The sequence below is a fragment of the Oncorhynchus mykiss genome, chromosome 3 (genome assembly GCF_013265735.2).
Source record: "Oncorhynchus mykiss isolate Arlee chromosome 3, USDA_OmykA_1.1, whole genome shotgun sequence".
In the NCBI taxonomy this organism is placed as follows: domain Eukaryota; kingdom Metazoa; phylum Chordata; class Actinopteri; order Salmoniformes; family Salmonidae; genus Oncorhynchus; species Oncorhynchus mykiss.
The window spans coordinates 6,828,174-6,846,936 of NC_048567.1; the positions used below are offsets into that span (position 1 = coordinate 6,828,174).

Consider the following 18,763-nt stretch of genomic DNA (forward strand, 5'->3'; position numbering starts at 1 on the left):
ACTTGTGAATGTTATTACCTCTGGATTGCGCCTAAAATGCGCTTTAGGCCTAAAGGGGTTTAATACCTGATCAAGTTGTGATGATTTCTGGTGTATGTGCATGCTTGTAGGGGACCTGCTTACAGTAGTTTATCCATGGCAACATCGGGAAGTAGCACTAGCCACTCCAGCATGGTAGTGGAAAATTGTATTTTATTCAAATAGTACTTATATTTTCACGTGTTTTTAGACCTAAGGGCAGTTATTAAACCGATTTTAGGAGGAAACTGATGCCTTTGCAGCCTGAACGGAAGATGTTTCATGTATGAGCCGGTCACAGGGGGACACCAGTGTATAGACAGACGGCTGGGCACATAACAGGTGGACGCAGATTACGTAAAATGAATAATAGCGTCATCTGGCTGTGGGTTGGACTAATTATACAGCAACTGAGAATATAGTCTAGAAAGAGCATGATGGGCTGTTATTACACAACATACAGTATTACAGTTTGTTTATCTTGACCGTGCCCTTCAGTGATTGTGCCCTTCTATGATTATGCGCAGAAGCTGTCAGAAGGTAGTCTAGGTCTGTATGGAGATGGAGCGTGCACACTACAGTTCCCGACATCCCATCTCGGCAATCGCTGTTCTCCTCGCATGTTTACGCATGAGGCGCTTCTGCAGTGAGCTACTGGATATTGATGTGCTTTAATGTGTCCCCACTCCTCTCCTCTTACCTCTCCTCCTTCTCCGCTCTGTCCATAGAGACTCAGCGCGCTCAGATGCCTTGGCGTTCTAGCGGTAGAAACAGCAGCGTGAGCGTCTCAATGCAGGGGCAGCAAGAGCACCCCGATGGCCACCAGCACAAGAGACTGCGCTAAGCAGACGACCAGCGCGCGCGTTCATCTATGCTTCTCAACCCCGAACCTCCTCTAGCGAAGAGAGAGGTGCCCAAATCCGTTTTAGGATATCGCTTTTTTTTGTCCCTTTTTTTGTCCATTCGATGAAGAACTGATGACGATGTATCGGCGATGGTGGATTTCCCTTTTGTGCGTCTATGGACTGATGTGCATCGTTCATTCCAGCAATCATATACCTCGAAATGGTAATGTATTTATGACAACAAATATTGCTATGTATTTTATTGGAACAGATCCGAATGGCAACAGCATCACCAATAACACGTTCCACATTCCATGTTATTATGCTGCCAGAGAGGGAGCCTGAATCCCCAACGTAAACAACCTCTAACATTTGCATTTAATGTAACCTTATGAAAGGGAATCGGTCTATTATTAATTAAAACTATTTGAGGAAAAATATTCCAAAACCATTACAGTGCTATTTCACATTGATGTGTGTTTTGGTATAGGCGCTTGTAGCTGTGTTTTTTTGCGCCAGGATAGCTATCGCAATCTTAAACATCGCTGTTTCCTCCCTGTGCAGGAGACGCCTTGTCGCAGGCGAAGGCTGTTCGTGATGCGAGCAGGTTCGCCGGGAAGGAGGACACGGTCCCTCTCCGTCTGCTCTACAGCATGCACAACCACAGTCAAATCACCCACGATGTCATCAGCACCAGGACTAGAGCCAGTTCCAGCCCCACACAGGTAGCCTACACAGTGGTGGTGTTATTTGTTATGGTGGCGATGGAGCTCCGCTATGTGCAGAGAGACAAATGCCTTTGGTACGCGTTGCTGTTGGAGACATCCCGCTATTCTCATGTTGTTTATGTTTTTGTTGAATCATCTCCTTTTTACGCATTTCACATAGAATTCGGCAAGATCACATTTTCACCTATACCAAGTTCTTTTGACTAGTGGTCTATTTACAGAAATATAGTCTATTCAATTTCGCCACATTTAAAAGCGTAGGCAGTGTCTTTTCATTGAGAAAAATAAAGATAGCCTGGTGGTATATTGTGGGGGTTTCTATGCACATACATACACAAAGACAGGCTCAGGCCTGATCAGAAAAAAGAGCCCATGCATGAAACACATGGGGATGAAGCCTATGCATTAGAATGAATAGATACATAGGCCTGTAACATCCATACATGTTTAATTGGGTCAAATATGTTGTTTCCCTTATATAGTAAGAGAGGTTCTTATTATTAAAAAGGTGAGCAGACCTGACACAATATCTTCAGAATCTATTGAATAATGATTGGTTTGTGCCCTTACAATGGATTCGCCAGTAACCCACATGGCCCTATGTCTGAGACACACTGCTTCTTGGATGGTTAAAGAGAGTCTGCTCTCTATCTGGTTGGCATCCTTTACAGTTCACTAGCTGGGTGGTTGCTTTGGCTATTAAATTATCTGTTTGATGTGAAGACCTAGTCTGGATACTCAGATACAATCATAAGGCTCTCTACCTCTGAAATGTACACGTTATAAACATCAGATTTTTATTCCACTATTCCTTCCTTTTATCTCAAATCTAGTTGTTCCAGTGCAGTCAACACATGTTATTTGTCCGTGTTTTATATACATTTCCACACTACGAAGTTGGAAAAATGCTGTGAAAATGATGATAGTGCCCTTTTAGTGCAAGAGCTGTTTGAAAAGACCGCCTGAAATTTCAGCCTGAGCAGAGGGACATCGAGAGCACAGGCACAAGGGCAGACACTTTCATTACAGGAATCATGAGGATAATGCACTTTATAGTTTGACCAAATTGTGGTTTTAAAACATTTTGGGTGAGGTGACAATGTAGAATGTGCCCGTTCTCCGTTTATATGCACCCTTTCAGTTTGTTTACTAGTATAATGACAAGGTCGGAGCAGTTCCCTTTGCTCATACTGCGTTTGACTTTGAATGTGAGTTAACATGACCTCAGCTCAGCCTATCAGAAAACCAGGCAGGCCCATCTTAGTAGGGGGGCCAGCCAGAATAATGGAGAAATTGCGCGAAAACTATCTGGCATTTGCCAAATGGCCAATCTGCCCCTGGATGCTAACCTATTATGGGTTTATAGTTCCAGAGGCTATGCTAGTCGAAAGGCTAGCCTGCTCGGGGCTCCCACCGGGTCAGGTAAAGGGCTGCAGATTGAGGCAGGCAGGGGAGGTGTTAACCCTTTGTCTCTCACTCCAAGGGAGAGAGAACCAGGCTATTCATGATAACCAAGCTAATTGGACACATCTGTCATTGATTGTTTATATGACCTCACTGGTGTTCTATATGTTGAGCTCTAATAAGGAACATGAGCTTACGTCATTAGAACAGTTAACTTGGGACTGGAACATGTGTGCCAGATACTGATAAACTTCATTTGTCTTCAAAAAAGATTATTGTGCCGCCTAAAAGAAAGTTCTTGGGGGAAACACTGCCTCGTCTTTTTGTCACTATTTACAGCACAACTGCATCAGGTGTCTTCAGTTGAAATTATACTGCCCCAAAAAGAGAGAGAAAGAGATATGAGGGAATCTTCATTTGATTTGATCAGTCTTTGAGTTTCTTGTCATCCCCAGAGAGAGTTTTATACTGACCTCAAATCAGCCACTTTGTCACACAGCCTGCATTCTCAGCGTCATATTGTCTAATTATGCTCGGATTTCGACTGTTTTTAGCTCGGTATCATAACATCTGAAAGGAACCTGTCAAATCATTCTTAAACGTATGACACACAAAAATAACTGTTTATGGACTTGCGTTGAGTCTACTATTTTCAGTTAAAGGCGTAACCTACTTTACACATTTTTAAAAGAGGAGCTTTGAGAAGAGCTCAGCTGAGTGCTGTTTAAGCGTTTCTGTGGAAGAAAAGCACTTATAGTCATGGGCCCATAGCCATCAGTTGTGTGTGTGTGTGTGTGTGTGTGTGTGTGTGTGTGTGTGTGTGTGTGTGTGTGTGTGTGTGTGTGTGTGTGTGTGTGTGTGTGTGTGTGTGTGTGTGTGTGTGTGTGTGTGTGTGTGTGTGTGTAAGGCTGTCTGTGTTGTAGTAGGATAACAGCACTCCCTGGTAGCCCCCTAGCTCCATCAGTGGAGTTAGGTCTTGCTATGATGCACTAATCAATGAAACAGGAGTCGCTGATGGTCTCGGTGCCTCGGCTCGGCCCAGTCAAACTGGGAAATCTGGTCCAGGAGAACACAATTACTGGTACCACTTCATGTGGATTCAATTCGCTTAATTTGATTTTAAAGTGTGCCCTGAAAAGGAATCACATACTCGCGTACCGGTATATGCGCGGGCGTACACACACACACACACACTAACAATAGTGTCTGTGGCCACAGGGGACCCTGAGGTCTAAGGTCATTCTTGGGTGAAGATTGGGGCATTTTACACACACATACACACACACACACACTCCCTTGGTTTTAATGCAGGGTCCGGTGTGTATTGACTCAGGCCCGTGGGCCATGCCTGGGGGAGGGGTTAGTCCTGTATTAGACTAGCTGGGGACTCCCTCAGAGTTACACAGGAACAATAGTGGGAAGTCCTCGTTTCCCTTGGGGCCTGTAATAGACCACGCGCCATATGTGCCCAGAGCTAGGGATGTATTAGACCTTCCCCCTCAACCAAATCAATCATTTCTGGATGAGCCAGCAGGGAGGGTGGGTGGGTGTGTGTGAGAGTACAGGGGGAGGTGGGAGGGTGTGAGTACAGGGGGAGGTGGGAGGGTGTGAGTACAGGAGGCGGTGGGAGGGTGTGAGTAGAGGAGGCGGTGGGAGGGTGTGAGTACAGGAGGAGGTGGGAGGGTGTGAGTACAGGGGGAGGTGGGAGGGTGTGAGTACAGGGGGAGGTGGGAGGGTGTGAGTACAGGGGGAGGTGGGAGGGTGTGAGTACAGGAGGAGGTGGGAGGGTGTGAGTACAGGAGGAGGTGGGAGGGTGTGAGTACAGGAGGAGGTGGGAGGGTGTGAGTACAGGGGGAGGTGGGAGGGTGTGAGTACAGGAGGAGGTGGGAGGGTGTGAGTACAGGAGGCGGTGGGAGGGTGTGTACAGGAGGAGGTGGGAGGGTGTGAGTACAGGATGAGTTGGGAGGGTGTGAGTTACACAGATTTGCATGGTTAATGTCACCGATGTCTCTCAGAATGTCTGGGTCTAGTTCAGCTTCAATCACAGCTCCCATCTCTCAGAATGTCTGGGTCTAGTTCAGCTTCCATCACAGCTCCCCTGTCTCTCAGAACGTCTTCCTTTCCTTAAAGTTCATGTACAGTATGTATATTGTTAGTTGTTTTGTAAAAGCTTTTTCAGCACTCAATGCAATAGAGATGATTGTACAACGTTTCTGAATTTTTTTTTATTCACAGGGGAACCACGTGGCCCAAGCCAGCTTCCAGGTGGACGCGTTTGGTGAGCAGTTCATCTTGGATGTTGAACTGAACCAGTGAGTATAACCTTTGACCTATCACCAACATTCTCTGTATCTACTGCGATAAATCCCCTTTCTCTCTATGTCATGATTTCTGCATGTGGTAGTATAATAGCCAGTAGTACTAGACGGTATTTTGTATGATTAAAGGGATTCTCTGTTATTTTTGTATACTTATTAGCAAGTTGTTCTGAAAGTAAACACCCATGAGCCAAAAGTGTTCCCCGAAAATAGTGTACTACATCACATATGTGCAGATACTGTATGTGCACCACGTCATTGCTCTCTCTTTCACTCTGCTGTGTGTGATTCTTGCTAGCTGTCACTCAAATTACGAGGGGCTGAATCTCATTGGCTGGAACTCAAATTGCTAGGGGTCTGGCCCATGCGGGGGAAATGTAGGGAAAATGACACAGCACAGCTTCCAGAAAATAGTCACTTTCAAACGAGCAGTTTCGTGCCTCATTGAGGTAAGACAGTAATTCCGATCATAGATTATGCATGGGTGAACTACATATCGACACATCCAGGCCAAAGCGGGAGGTTTCAAAAAGACTTACTAGTCGCCAAAGTACCGGAGCATGTCTTTAAGAGCTGTTAAATTAGTCCCCAATGTCTTCCTCACAAAGCTTTGATCTGGGGAAACCTGTTAGTGCCAGTGCTGTAGGCCTATCTTTCATTATGAATACTTGGTTGGTAATACTGCTTATAGGCTGCTTATTCACTCGGGAACAATAGTTTATAAGCTGTTCATAAGCAGGTTATAAGCTGTTCATAAGCAGGTTATAAGCTGTTCATAAGTTAAGAGGTAGTTTCGCGAGCCTGTGCTAACTAGTGTTAGCGCAATGTTTGGAGGTCTACAGGTACGGTAGCATGTCCTTCATGGTGCATGCAGAGACATTAAAATGGGATCCACGAGTTCTGCCTCTGGGTGTGTAGAACAACAGAATCTGGCAGTACATCTTTATGTGCTCTAATGGTCTCTGTAATGGAGGCATGAGGAATGAGACATCTTTCACCTCTGGTTGATCGTAGTGGTACAGAGCAGACAGGACCATATTTCCTCCCAGTGTCCAGTGCCTTTTGGGCCACCTTGTTTTGGGGAAGTAATGATATGCTGTGTGTTTGTGGGGCTATTTCTCTCGCTCTCCATCCCGCCATCTCTCTTGCTCAGCTTTCTCCCTTTTACTCCCTCTCACTGTTTCTCTGTCAGCTCTTTCCACTTCTCTCTCCCTCTCTTCCTTTCTCTCAAGCTCTCTCTATCTGGCCCTCACACTCTGCTGACCAATGGTCTTTCACTACTGAGGGGAAGTTGTGTCTCTCTCTCTCTGTGTCTGTCACAGACACAAAGACACAGGGTGACAGGTTCAGTACACATCACTGCTTTCTGCATCAGAAAGTAGGCTGGCCCTCTTTGAGGTCTGGTAGATCGGTGCATTGATGAAAGTAGGCTGGCCCTCAGGTCTCGTAGATCTGTGCATTGATGAAAGAAGGCTGGCCCTCTATGAGGTCTGGTAGATCGATGCATTGATGAAAGTAGGCTGGCCCTCTATGAGGTCTGGTAGATCAATGCATTGATGAAAGAAGGCTGGCCCTCTATGAGGTCTGGTAGATCGATGCATTGATGAAAGAAGGCTGGCCCTCTATGAGGTCTGGTAGATCGATGCATTGATGAAAGTAGGCTGGCCCTCTATGAGGTCTGGTAGATCAATGCATTGATGAAAGTAGGCTGGCCCTCTTTGAGGTCTGGTAGATCGATGCATTGATGAAAGTAGGCTGGCCCTCTTTGAGGTCTGGTAGATCGGTGCATTGATGAAAGTAGGCTGGCCCTCTTTGAGGTCTGGTAGATCGATGCATTGATTAAAGTAGGCTGGCCCTCTTTGAGGTCTGGTAGATCGATGCATTGATGAAAGTAGGCTGGCCCTCTTTGAGGTCTGGTAGATCGATGCATTGATGAAAGTAGGCTGGCCCTCTTTGAGGTCTGGTAGATCGATGCATTGCACTATTTTAGTTTATAACGCCTCCTTACACAAATTCCGCCGTACCTTGCGTCATTGTTAACCTGCAGATGTAGGAACTACCAGACCCTTTGACCTTACTCTTGGAATAGTTTTCCAAAAGTCTTTACATGTGATGTTTTGGTGTCTCTAGGCCTATCTATCTCTATTCAGATGGCTGCTGATTGATTATCTGTTTTACTGAAGAATGTGTGTTTTCTATGATTGTGATTTGTATCTCTGTTGTGCTTTTTTGTAGTGTATTGATGTGTATAATTTTGGTAATCACAGGGTTGTTCTGAAAAAGAGACCTTGGTCTCAGAATGACTCCCTGTCAAAATAAAGGTGAAATAAATCAAACAAGCTCACCTAAGCAGACAGTTGTGTGTAGAAGTGAGTCTGCATCATTAGAGCTGAAGTCATCTCTCTCTGTATGAGGATCTATTTCCCCTGTCACCCAGAGCCATTCACACACAGTAGACTGAGAGAAATGGAGATGACATCACAGGAATATCCAAACAGCACAGTGCTGCCACTCGTAGGGTTACTGTATGATGCATGAAGCGTCATGTGTCATGACACAGTGTCCCTGTGGGATGTAGAGCTATTGTTGTGACACGGTCAGGCACGTCTCTGTCGTATGTTGTGTTTGGTGACCTGAGGTGCTGGATGTCATCCATCATATGGAGTCTGTGCTGTAACTGTGTGTCTGTATGGTTTGGGAAGCCTGCATATAGATTTGAACCCCTGTCCTGTTGTAGTGATCAGTACAATGGTAGTATGGAGGGAATGGTTCTCTGTCCTGTTGTAGTGATCAGTACAATGGTAGTATGGAGGGAATGGTTCTCTGTCCTGTTGTAGTGATCAGTACAATGGTAGTATGGAGGGAATGGTTCTCTGTCCTGTTGTAGTGATCAGTACAATGGTAGTATGGAGGGAATGGTTCTCTGTCCTGTTGTAGTGATCAGTACAATGGTAGTATGGAGGGAATGGTTCTCTGTCCTGTTGTAGTGATCAGTACAATGGTAGTATGGAGGGAATGGTTCTCTGTCCTGTTGTAGTGATCAGTACAATGGTAGTATGGAGGGAATGGTTCTCTGTCCTGTTGTAGTGATCAGTACAATGGTAGTATGGAGGGAATGGTTCTCTGTCCTGTTGTAGTGATCAGTACAATGGTAGTATGGAGGGAATGGTTCTCTGTCCTGTTGTAGTGATCAGTACAATGGTAGTATGGAGGGAATGGTTCTCTGTCCTGTTGTAGTGATCAGTACAATGGTAGTATGGAGGGAATGGTTCTCTGTCCTGTTGTAGTGATCAGTACAATGGTAGTATGGAGGGAATGGTTCTCTGTCCTGTTGTAGTGATCAGTACAATGGTAGTATGGAGGGAATGGTTCTCTGTCCTGTTGTAGTGATCAGTACAATGGTAGTATGGAGGGAATGGTTCTCTGTCCTGTTGTAGTGATCAGTACAATGGTAGTATGGAGGGAATGGTTCTCTGTCCTGTTGTAGTGATCAGCACAATGGTAGTATGGAGGGAATGGTTCTCTGTCCTGTTGTAGTGATCAGTACAATGGTAGTATGGAGGGAATGGTTCTCTGTCCTGTTGTAGTGATCAGTACAATGGTAGTATGGAGGGAATGGTTCTCTGTCCTGTTGTAGTGATCAGTACAATGGTAGTATGGAGGGAATGGTTCTCTGTCCTGTTGTAGTGATCAGTACAATGGTAGTATGGAGGGAATGGTTCTCTGTCCTGTTGTAGTGATCAGTACAATGGTAGTATGGAGGGAATGGTTCTCTGTCCTGTTGTAGTGATTAGTACAATGGTAGTATGGAGGGAATGGTTCTCTGTCCTGTTGTAGTGATCAGTACAATGGTAGTATGGAGGGAATGGTTCTCTGTCCTGTTGTAGTGATCAGTACAATGGTAGTATGGAGGGAATGGTTCTCTGTCCTGTTGTAGTGATCAGTACAATGGTAGTATGGAGGGAATGGTTCTCTGTCCTGTTGTAGTGATCAGTACAATGGTAGTATGGAGGGAATGGTTCTCTGTCCTGTTGTAGTGATCAGTACAATGGTAGTATGGAGGGAATGGTTCTCTGTCCTGTTGTAGTGATCAGTACAATGGTAGTATGGAGGGAATGGTTCTCTGTCCTGTTGTCTCTCTCTCTCCCTCCCTCTTTCCATATATCTCCCTCCTGCTGTGGCTATGTGTTTGATGAGGTTCTGTTATATGCTCTCTCTGTGTGTGTGCGTGTGTGTGTGTGCGTGTGTGCGCGCTGCTCTTCTCTTCTCCATCCATCCCTCGCTCCCCAAGCGCTGCTCACTGACCTCACTCTTTAACCAATCACAGTGCACCCTGCTTGGGTTAAATGCAGAAGACACATTTCAGTTGAATGCATTCAGTTGTACAACTGACTAGGTATCCCCCTTTCCCTTTGTTGACGAGATAACTTTCTTGAGCTGTGTGTGTGTGAGGAGGGCATTGAGGTTGAGCGTGCATGTTTCTTGGCTTCATGCAGCGAGACCTAGTTTCCTTAGTTTGATCAATGGCCTCTCTGCTCTGTGTGTGTGTGTCTGTGTGTGTCTGTATGTGTTTAAGGAGTTGCAAGCATAACAAACAAGAGGCTGCTTGTTTTTATTTCAGTTGATTTTGAGATGCTACTCTCTCTTTCCACTGGGATCTTTAAATAAGATCACAGATTTGATGATGAAGAACCTCTCAGAAACGCATCAGGTATTTTTAGCTTGTGCCTACTATAACTGCAACTGTGAGGTTGTGTGTGTTTTTAGTGTATAAAGTTTTAATGCTACATGCACAAGTACAGTGAAATGCCTTTCTTGCAAGCCCTAAACCCAACAATGCAGTAGTCAGTAACAATGTAATAGTAAAAATACCAAAGTATTGCAGGGCAGAAGTGTGTCTGTGTTGCCTAGCGTGCTAAGGTCACACATCACTCCCTTAGGCTTCTTTGTCCTCTCCCTCTTACATCTTTGGCTGCCTCCAAATTGCCATTCATTGCCTCGGGAGTGGGCTGGGATGGAGTGGGAGTGGGCTGCAATGGGGTGGGAGTGGGCTGGGATTTGCTGGGCTGGGATGGGGTGGGAGTGGGCTGGGATGGGGTGGGAGTGGGATGGGCTAGGGTGGGAGTGGGCTGGGATGGGATGTGTTGGGGTGGGGGTGCTTCTTTGAATGATGCTCCCCTTTCCACATAAACCACACCCCCTCCTCACTCCTCACCTCCCCTCCCACCTGCTCACGCTGAATAATTGATGTCCCTGTAAGATTAAAGGGGGACGCTGAAATGGGATGTGTGTGTGTGAATGGCTCAGTCTGGTGCTCCTACTGCAGTACCAATTAAGCCTCAATGTGGCTCTTATAAACCATGGGCCAGTTTAGAGCCTGGAGACCCACAGAACATATTATTTACATTACAACTAATACAAACCTATTGTTTACATTACAACTAGTACAAACCTATTGTTTACATTACAACTAGTACAAACCTATTGTTTACATTACAACTAGTACAAACCTATTGTTTACATTACAACTAGTACAAACCTATTGTTTACATTACAACTAGTACAAACCTATTGTTTACATTACAACTAGTACAAACCTATCGTTTACATTACAACTAGTACAAACCTATCGTTTACATTACAACTAGTACAAACCTATTGTTTACATTACAACTAGTACAAACCTATTGTTTACATTACAACTAGTACAAACCTATTGTTTACATTACAACTAGTACAAATCTATTGTTTACATTACAACTAGTACAAACCTATTGTTTACATTACAACTAATACAAACCTATTGTTTACATTACAACTAGTACAAACCTATCATTTACATTACAACTAGTACAAACCTATTGTTTACATTACAACTAGTACAAACCTATTGTTTACATTACAACTAGTACAAACCTATTGTTTACATTACAACTAGTACAAACCTATTGTTTACATTACAACTAGTACAAACCTATTGTTTACATTACAACTAGTACAAACCTATTGTTTATATTACAACTAATTCAAACTTATTGTTTACATTACAACTAATACATACATAAATGATTACCGTCCCGTAGCACTCACGTTGGTAGCCATGAAGTGCTTTGAAAGGCTGGTCATGGCTCACATCAACACCATCCTCCCGGATACCCTAGACCCACTCCATTTCAAAAACCGCCCCTGCAGATCCACAGATGATGCAATCTCAATCACACTCCACACTGCCCTTTCCCACCTGGACAAAAATAACTCCTATGTGAGAACGCTTTTCATTGACTACAGCTCAGCGTTCAACACCATGGTGCCCACGAAGCTCTTCACTAAGCTAAAGACCCTGAGACTAAACACCTCCCTTTGCAACTGGATCCTGGACTTCCTGACAGGCCGCCCCAGGTGGTGAGGGTAGGTAGCAACACATCTGCCACGCTGATCCTCAACACTGGAGCTCCACAGGGGTGCGTGCTCAGTCCCCTCCTGTACTCCCTGTTCACCCACAACTGCATGGCCAAGCACGACTCCAACACCATCATTAAGTTTGCAGATGACACAGTGGTAGGCCTGATCACCGACAACGACGAGACAGCCTATAGGGAGAAGGTCAGAGACCTGGCCGGGTGGTGCCAGAATAACAACCTATCCCTCAACGTAACCAAGACTAAGGAGATGATTGTGGACTACAGGAAAAGGAGGACCGAGCACGCCCCCATTCTTATCGACTGGGCTGTAGTGGAGCAGGTTGAGAACTTCAAGTTCCTTGGTGTTCACATCAACAACGAACTATCATGGTCCAAACACACCAAGACAGTCGTGAAGAGGGCACGACAAAACCTTTTCCCCCTCAGGAGACAAAAAAATTTGGCATGGGTCCCCAGATCCTCAAATAGTTCTACAGCTGCACCATCGAGAGCATCCTGACCGGTTGCATCACTGCCTGTTATGGAAACTGCTCGGCATCTGACCGTAAGGCGCTACAGAGGGTAGTGCGTACGGCCCAGTACATCACTGGGGCCAAGCTTCCTGCAATCCAAGACCTACAGTATATCACAAAAGTGAGTACACCCCTCACATTTTTGTAAATATTTGAGTATATCTTTTCATGTGACAACACTGAAGAAATGACACTTTGCTACAATGTAAAGTAGTGAGTGTACAGCTTGTATAACAGTGTAAATTTGCTGTCCCCTCAAAATAACTCACACAGCCATTAATGTCTAAACTGCTGGCAACAAAAGTGAGTACACCCCAAAGTGAAAATGTCCAAATTGGGCCCAAAGTGTCAATATTTTGTGTGGCCACCATCATTTTCCAGCACTGCCTTAACCCTCTTGGGCATAGAGTTCACCAGAGCTTCACAGGTTGCCACTGGAGTCCTCTTCCACTCCTCCATGACAACATCACGGAGCTGGTGGATGTTAGAGACCTTGCACTCCTCCACCTTCCGTTTGAGGATGCCCCACAGATGCTCAATTGGGTCTAGGTCTGGAGACATGCTTGGCCAGTCCATCACCTTTACCCTCAGCTTCTTTAGCAAGGCAGTGTTAGTCTTGGAGGTGTGTTTGGGGTCGTTATCATGTTGGAATACTGCCCTGCGGCCCAGTCTACGAAGGGAGGGGATCATGCTCTGCTTCAGTATGTCACAGTACATGTTGGCATTCATGGTTCCCTCAATGAACTGTAGCTCCCCAGTCCCCATTCTTGACTGTAGGCAAGACACACTTGTCTTTGTACTCCTCACCTGGTTGCCGCTACACACGCTTGACACCATCTGAACCAAATAAGTTTATTGGTCTCATCAGACCACAGGACATGGTTCCAGTAATCCATGTCCTTAGTCTGCTTGTCTTCAGCAAACTGTTTGCGGGCTTTCTTGTGCATCATCTTTAGAAGAGGCTTCCTTCTGGGACGACAGCCATGCAGACCAATTTGATGCAGTGTACGGTGAATGGTCTGAGCACTGACAGGCTGACCCCCCACCCCTTCAAACTCTGCAGCAATGCTGGCAGCACTCATACGTCTATTTCCCAAAGACAACCTCTGGATATGACGCTGAGCACGTGCACTCAACGTCTTTGGTCGACCATGGCGAGGCCTGCTCTGAGTGGAACCTGTCCAGTTAAACCGCTGTATGGTCTTGGCCACCGTGCTGCAGCTCAGTTTCTTTGCAATCTTCTTATAGCCTAGGCCATCTTTATGTAGAGCAACAATATTTTTTTTTCAGATCCTTAGAGAGTTCTTTGCCATGAGGTGCCATGTTGAACTTCCAGTGACCAGTCAGTATGAGGGAGTGTGAGAGCGATGACACCAAATTTAACACACCTGTTCCCCATTCACACCTGAGACCTTGTAACACTAATGAGTCACATGACACCGGGGAGGGAAAATGGCTAATTGGGCCCAATTTGGACATTTTCACTTAGGGGTGTACTCACTTTTGTTGCCAGCAGTTTAGACATTAATGGCTGTGTGTTGAGTTATTTTGAGGGGACAGCAAATTTACACTGTTATACAAGCTGTACACTCACTACTTTACATTGTAGCAAAGTGTAATTTCTTCAGTGTTGTCACATGAAAAGATATACTCAAATATTTATGAAAATGTGAGGGGTGTACTCACTTTTGTGAATTACTGTATATAATAGGGGTGTCAGAGGAAAGCCCATTGACTCCCCCCATTTGCATTTACATTGACACCCCCCCATTTGATTTCTACACTGCTGCTACTTGCTGTTTATTATCTATGCATAGTCACTTCACCCCCTACCTACATGTACAAATTACCTCTGACCAGTACCCCCTGTCATATACAGTTGAAGTCGGAAGTTTGCATACACTTAGGTTGGAGTCAACCACTCCACAAATTTCTTGTTAACAAACTATAGTTTTGGCAAGCCGGTTAGGACATCTACTTTGTGCATGACACAAGTAATTTTTCCAACAATTGTTTACAGACAGATTATTTCACTTATAATTCACTGTATCACAATTTCAGTGGGTCAGAAGCTTACTTACACTAAGTTGACTGCCTTTAAACAGCTTGGAAAATTCCTGAAAATGATGTCATGGCTTTAGAAGCTTCTGATAGGCTAACTGATATAATTTGATTCAATTGGAGGTGTACCTGTGGATGTATTTCAAGGTCTACCTTCAAACTCAGTGCCTCTTTGCTTGACATCATGGGAAACTCAAAAGAAATCAGTCAAGACCTCAGGAAAATAATTGTAGACCTCCACGAGCCTGGTTCATCCTTGGGAGCAATTTCCAAACACCTGAAGGTACCACGTTCATCTGTACCAACAATAGTACGCAAGTATAAACACCATGAGACCACGCAGCTGTCATACCACTCAGGAAGGAAACGTGTTCTGTCTCCTAGAGATGAACGTACTTTGGTGCGAAAAGTGCAAATCAATCCCAGAACAACAGCAAAGGACCTTGTGAAGATGCTGGAGGGAACAGGTACAGAAGTATATATATCCACAGTGAAATGAGTCCTATATCGATATAACCTGACAGGGACAACAAGGAAGAAGCCACTGCTCCAAAACTGCCATAAAAAAGCCAGACTACGGTTTGCAACTGCACATAGGGACAAAGATCGTACTTTGAGAAATGTCCTCTGGTCTGATGAAACAAAAATGGAATTGTTTGGCCATAATGACCGTTGTTATGTTTGGAGGAAAAAGGGGGAGGCTTGCAAGCCGAAGAACACCATCCCAACCGTGAAGCACGAGGGTGGCAGCATCATGTTGTGGGGGTGCTTTGCTGCAGGAGGGACTGGTGCACTTCACAAGATAGATGAGGAAGGAAAATTATGTGGATATATTAAGGCAAAACCTCTAGACATCAGTCAGGAAGTTAAAGCTTGGTTGCAAATGGGTCTTCCAAATGGACAATGACCCCAAGCATACTTCCAAAGTTGTGGTAAAATGGCTTAACTACTTGGTGCACCCATCTCGTTAGAGGGATCATTTTCATCAACATCAACTGAATTGCAGAAAAGCAATAACATGAATCGCTTACCTTTGATGATCTTCGGATGTTTGCACTCACAAAGCTCCCAGTTACACAATAAATGTTCCTTTTGTTCGATAAAGATGATTTTTATATCCAAAAACCTCCATTTGGTTGGCGCGTTTTGTTCAGAAATCCACAGGCTCGTGCAGGTCATGACGGGCAAATAGTATCCATAAAATTCGTAGAAACATGTCAAACGTTTTTTATAATCAATCCTCAGGTTTTTTTTACAATAAATAATCAATAATATTTCAGCCGGACCGTAGCATTTTCAATAGGAGAGAGAGAAAATGTCTGCTCCAAGCTGTTGCGCATGCAAAACTCTGCTGGAACCCATCCATCCACTGACGCGAAGTGATCGTTCTTGCTCATTTTTCAGAATAAAAGGCTGAAACTATGTTTAAAGACTGTTCACACCATGTGAAAGCCATAGGGAAAGGAATCTGGTTGATATTCCTTTAAATGGAGGGAAGGCATGCAATGGAACAGGGAGGTTTCAAAATAAGAGGCACTTCCTAGTTGGATTTTCCTCAGGTTTTCACCTGCAATATCAGTTCTGTTATACTCACAGACAATATTTGGACAGTTTTGGAAACTTTTGAGTGTTTTCTATCCTAATCTGATTATATGCATATTCTAGCTTCTGGGCCTGAGAAATAGGCAGTTTCATTTGGGTACGTTTTTCATCCAAACATCAAAATACTGCCCCTTACACTCAACAGGTTAAGGACAACAAAGTCAAGGTATTGGAGTGGCCATCACAAAGCCCTGACCTCAATCCCATAAAAAATTTGTGGGCAGAACTGAAAAAGCGTGTGCGAGCAAGGATGCCTACAAACCTGACTCAGTTACAGCAGCTCTGTCAGGAGGAATGGGCCAAAATTCACCCAACTTATTGTGGGGAGCTTGTGGAAGGCTACCCAAAACCCAAGTTCAACAATTTAAAGGCAATGCTACCAAATACTAATTGAGAATATGTAAACTTCTGACCCACTGGGAATGTGATGAAAGAAATAAAAGCTGAAATAAATAATTCACTCTACTATTATTCTGACATTTCACATTCTTAAAATAAAGTTGTGATCCTAACTGACCTAAGACAGGGAACTGTTACTTGGATTAAATGTCAGGAATTGTGAAAAACTGAGTTTAAATGTATTTGGCTAAGGTGTATGTAAACTTCCGACTTCAACTGTAGCCTCGTTATTGTTTATGTTATTGTGTTTTCTTATTTTTTACTTGAGTTTATTTGGTAAATATTTGATTAACTCTTCTTGAACTGCGCTGTTGGTTAAGGGTTTGTAAGTAGGCATTTCACGGTAAGGTCTTGTTGTATTACTTGTTGTATTCCGCGCATGTAACAAATAAAGTTTGAGTTGATATGATTTACATTACAACTCATACAAAAATATAGTTTATATGAACTAACACAAAGATTAGAAGATCTCTTATGTCTTTTTTGTATGTCGTGCATTATATTTGGTCTTAAAACATGACATGAATACTTAAAGGAGTAATACTTCATATTCCCCATGTTTTATGTACTCTTAGAATGAGGTTAGGAGGTCTGTAGACTACATGTCTAACCAGTGTTATGACATGTTATGAAATAGTCAGAGGCTTCAAAGCTCATTGTTGTATAAAAGGGATGTTGTTATACCTGTAAAGGTTTTCCTCCTCTTCGTCTGAAGAGGAGGTGTAGCAAGGATCGGACCAAGATGCGGCGTGGTAAGTGTCCATGGTTGTTTATTTAAAAACATAAACTGAACACTCAATGATTACAAAACAATAAACGTGAACAAAACCGAAACAGTACCGTGTGGCGACAAACACAGACACGGAAACAATCACCCACAAAACAACAGTGAAACCCAGGCTACCTAAGTATGATTCTCAATCAGAGACAACTAACGACACCTGCCTCTGATTGGGAACCATACTAGGCCGAACACAGAAAACCAACCTAGAAACACAAAACATAGAATGCCCAGCCAACTCATGTCCTGACCAACTAAAACAAACAAATAACACAAGAACTAGGGTCAAAACGTGACAATACCGTATAGTTTCTATGAACAACACCATAGAATTTAATCCCAGTGTTGACAGAATATAATCATTTCTGTGTGTGTGTGTGTGTGTGTGTGTCTCTCCCCCCTCTTCGTGTGCGATGAGAGGAGCAGGTGGGCAGGTGCTAGTGGGTGTCAGTAATTGCTATAACCTGTCTGTTTATGAAACTGGTGTTATGAGTGATACGATTCCAGCACTGAGCTGGTTCCTTGCTGTTCCTGTGTGGGCTGTTGTCAGGACAACGAGAGGCCAGAGAGAGACATGATAGTCGACTCCGACTCCTGCTATCAGAGTCGTTGGAGTCTACGCTTTCTCGACGGACTCAAATTTGACAAAACTGACCACAATTAGCTAAAATTAGCTACAGCTGCTATGCCAGTGTGCACGTGTCCTAATGAACTGGGTGATTGATAAGCAATGCATATGGAGCCACCTGACAATCTCTACTAAACAAAATACTTAAGGCTATTCAGTAGCCTACGCCAGACAAGCTGGCTGATTTGTTTTTAACGTCTTCAGGATTTTTGGTGTCGACTCTCCCCACATGAAAAAAATACTACAGATTACTATAGAATACTTCAGTACTTACTATATAATTCTATAGTAAACTGTAGTATACTGTAGAATACTATGCTACACACTGTAGTGTCCCTCAATCATGTGGAGTACTTACTATAGAATGTTGTAGAATAATATAATAAATACTAGAGTATTATCTCCCCGAACACACTGTAGTAAATACTACAGTAATGTCCGCAAAAACACTACAGTCCGAAAAAACACTTTTTGAACTAAAGTAAATACTACAGTATTTAATTAGCATATACCCTGCACATTCCCCTCCCCCATATGAAGTTGTACCACCCATAAGTGAGAAACCTACATGCCATGTATAGGCCATATAATGTGTTCCATACATGTTATAGAAAAGAGCAAAAGCTCTGACCTCTCCATTTAGACCCCAGTCCTACCTACCTACCTACAAGTTATGTCAAATGTGTTATTTTAGTATTTCTCCAGTAGGTTTCCTCGAGGAGAAAGCCTCCAATTCGATGTCAGACAATAAAACAAAAACACTACATTATATACTACAGTATAATACAATCCACAAAAACACTACATTAATTACTATACTATATATATACAGTTTTATTTTACTACGACATTTATACTACAGTATGCTACTGTAAATGCTACAGTAAAGTCAGCAAAAACATTAGTGAATACTATAGTATTTATACCATAGTAGACTATAATATTTATACTGTAGTAGACTATAGTATTTAAACCATAGTATACTATAGTATTCATACAATAGTATACTATATATACAGTGGGGCAAAAAAAATATTGTCAGCCA

The 18,763-nt window shown here is 43.6% G+C and overlaps 1 protein-coding gene across 4 annotated transcripts in view; it reads left to right on the forward strand.

Moving 5' to 3' along the window:
* Positions 1 to 509: 509 nt before the first annotated feature.
* Positions 510 to 18,763, forward strand: part of LOC110508266 (disintegrin and metalloproteinase domain-containing protein 22) — a 100,718-nt gene continuing 82,464 nt past the window's right edge. For 3 of the 4 annotated variants that reach the window (XR_005040322.1, XR_005040321.1, XM_036967182.1), the window contains exons 1-3: positions 510 to 1,086; positions 1,428 to 1,588; positions 5,231 to 5,307. Coding sequence is in view for 2 of the 4 variants with exons in the window: in XM_036967182.1 (XP_036823077.1) it covers positions 996 to 1,086; positions 1,428 to 1,588; positions 5,231 to 5,307 (329 nt within the window). In the remaining 2 variants the exon portion in view is untranslated. The remainder of the gene's footprint in view (positions 1,087 to 1,427; positions 1,589 to 5,230; positions 5,308 to 18,763) is intronic. The other variant, XM_036967187.1, reaches the window with a different exon arrangement.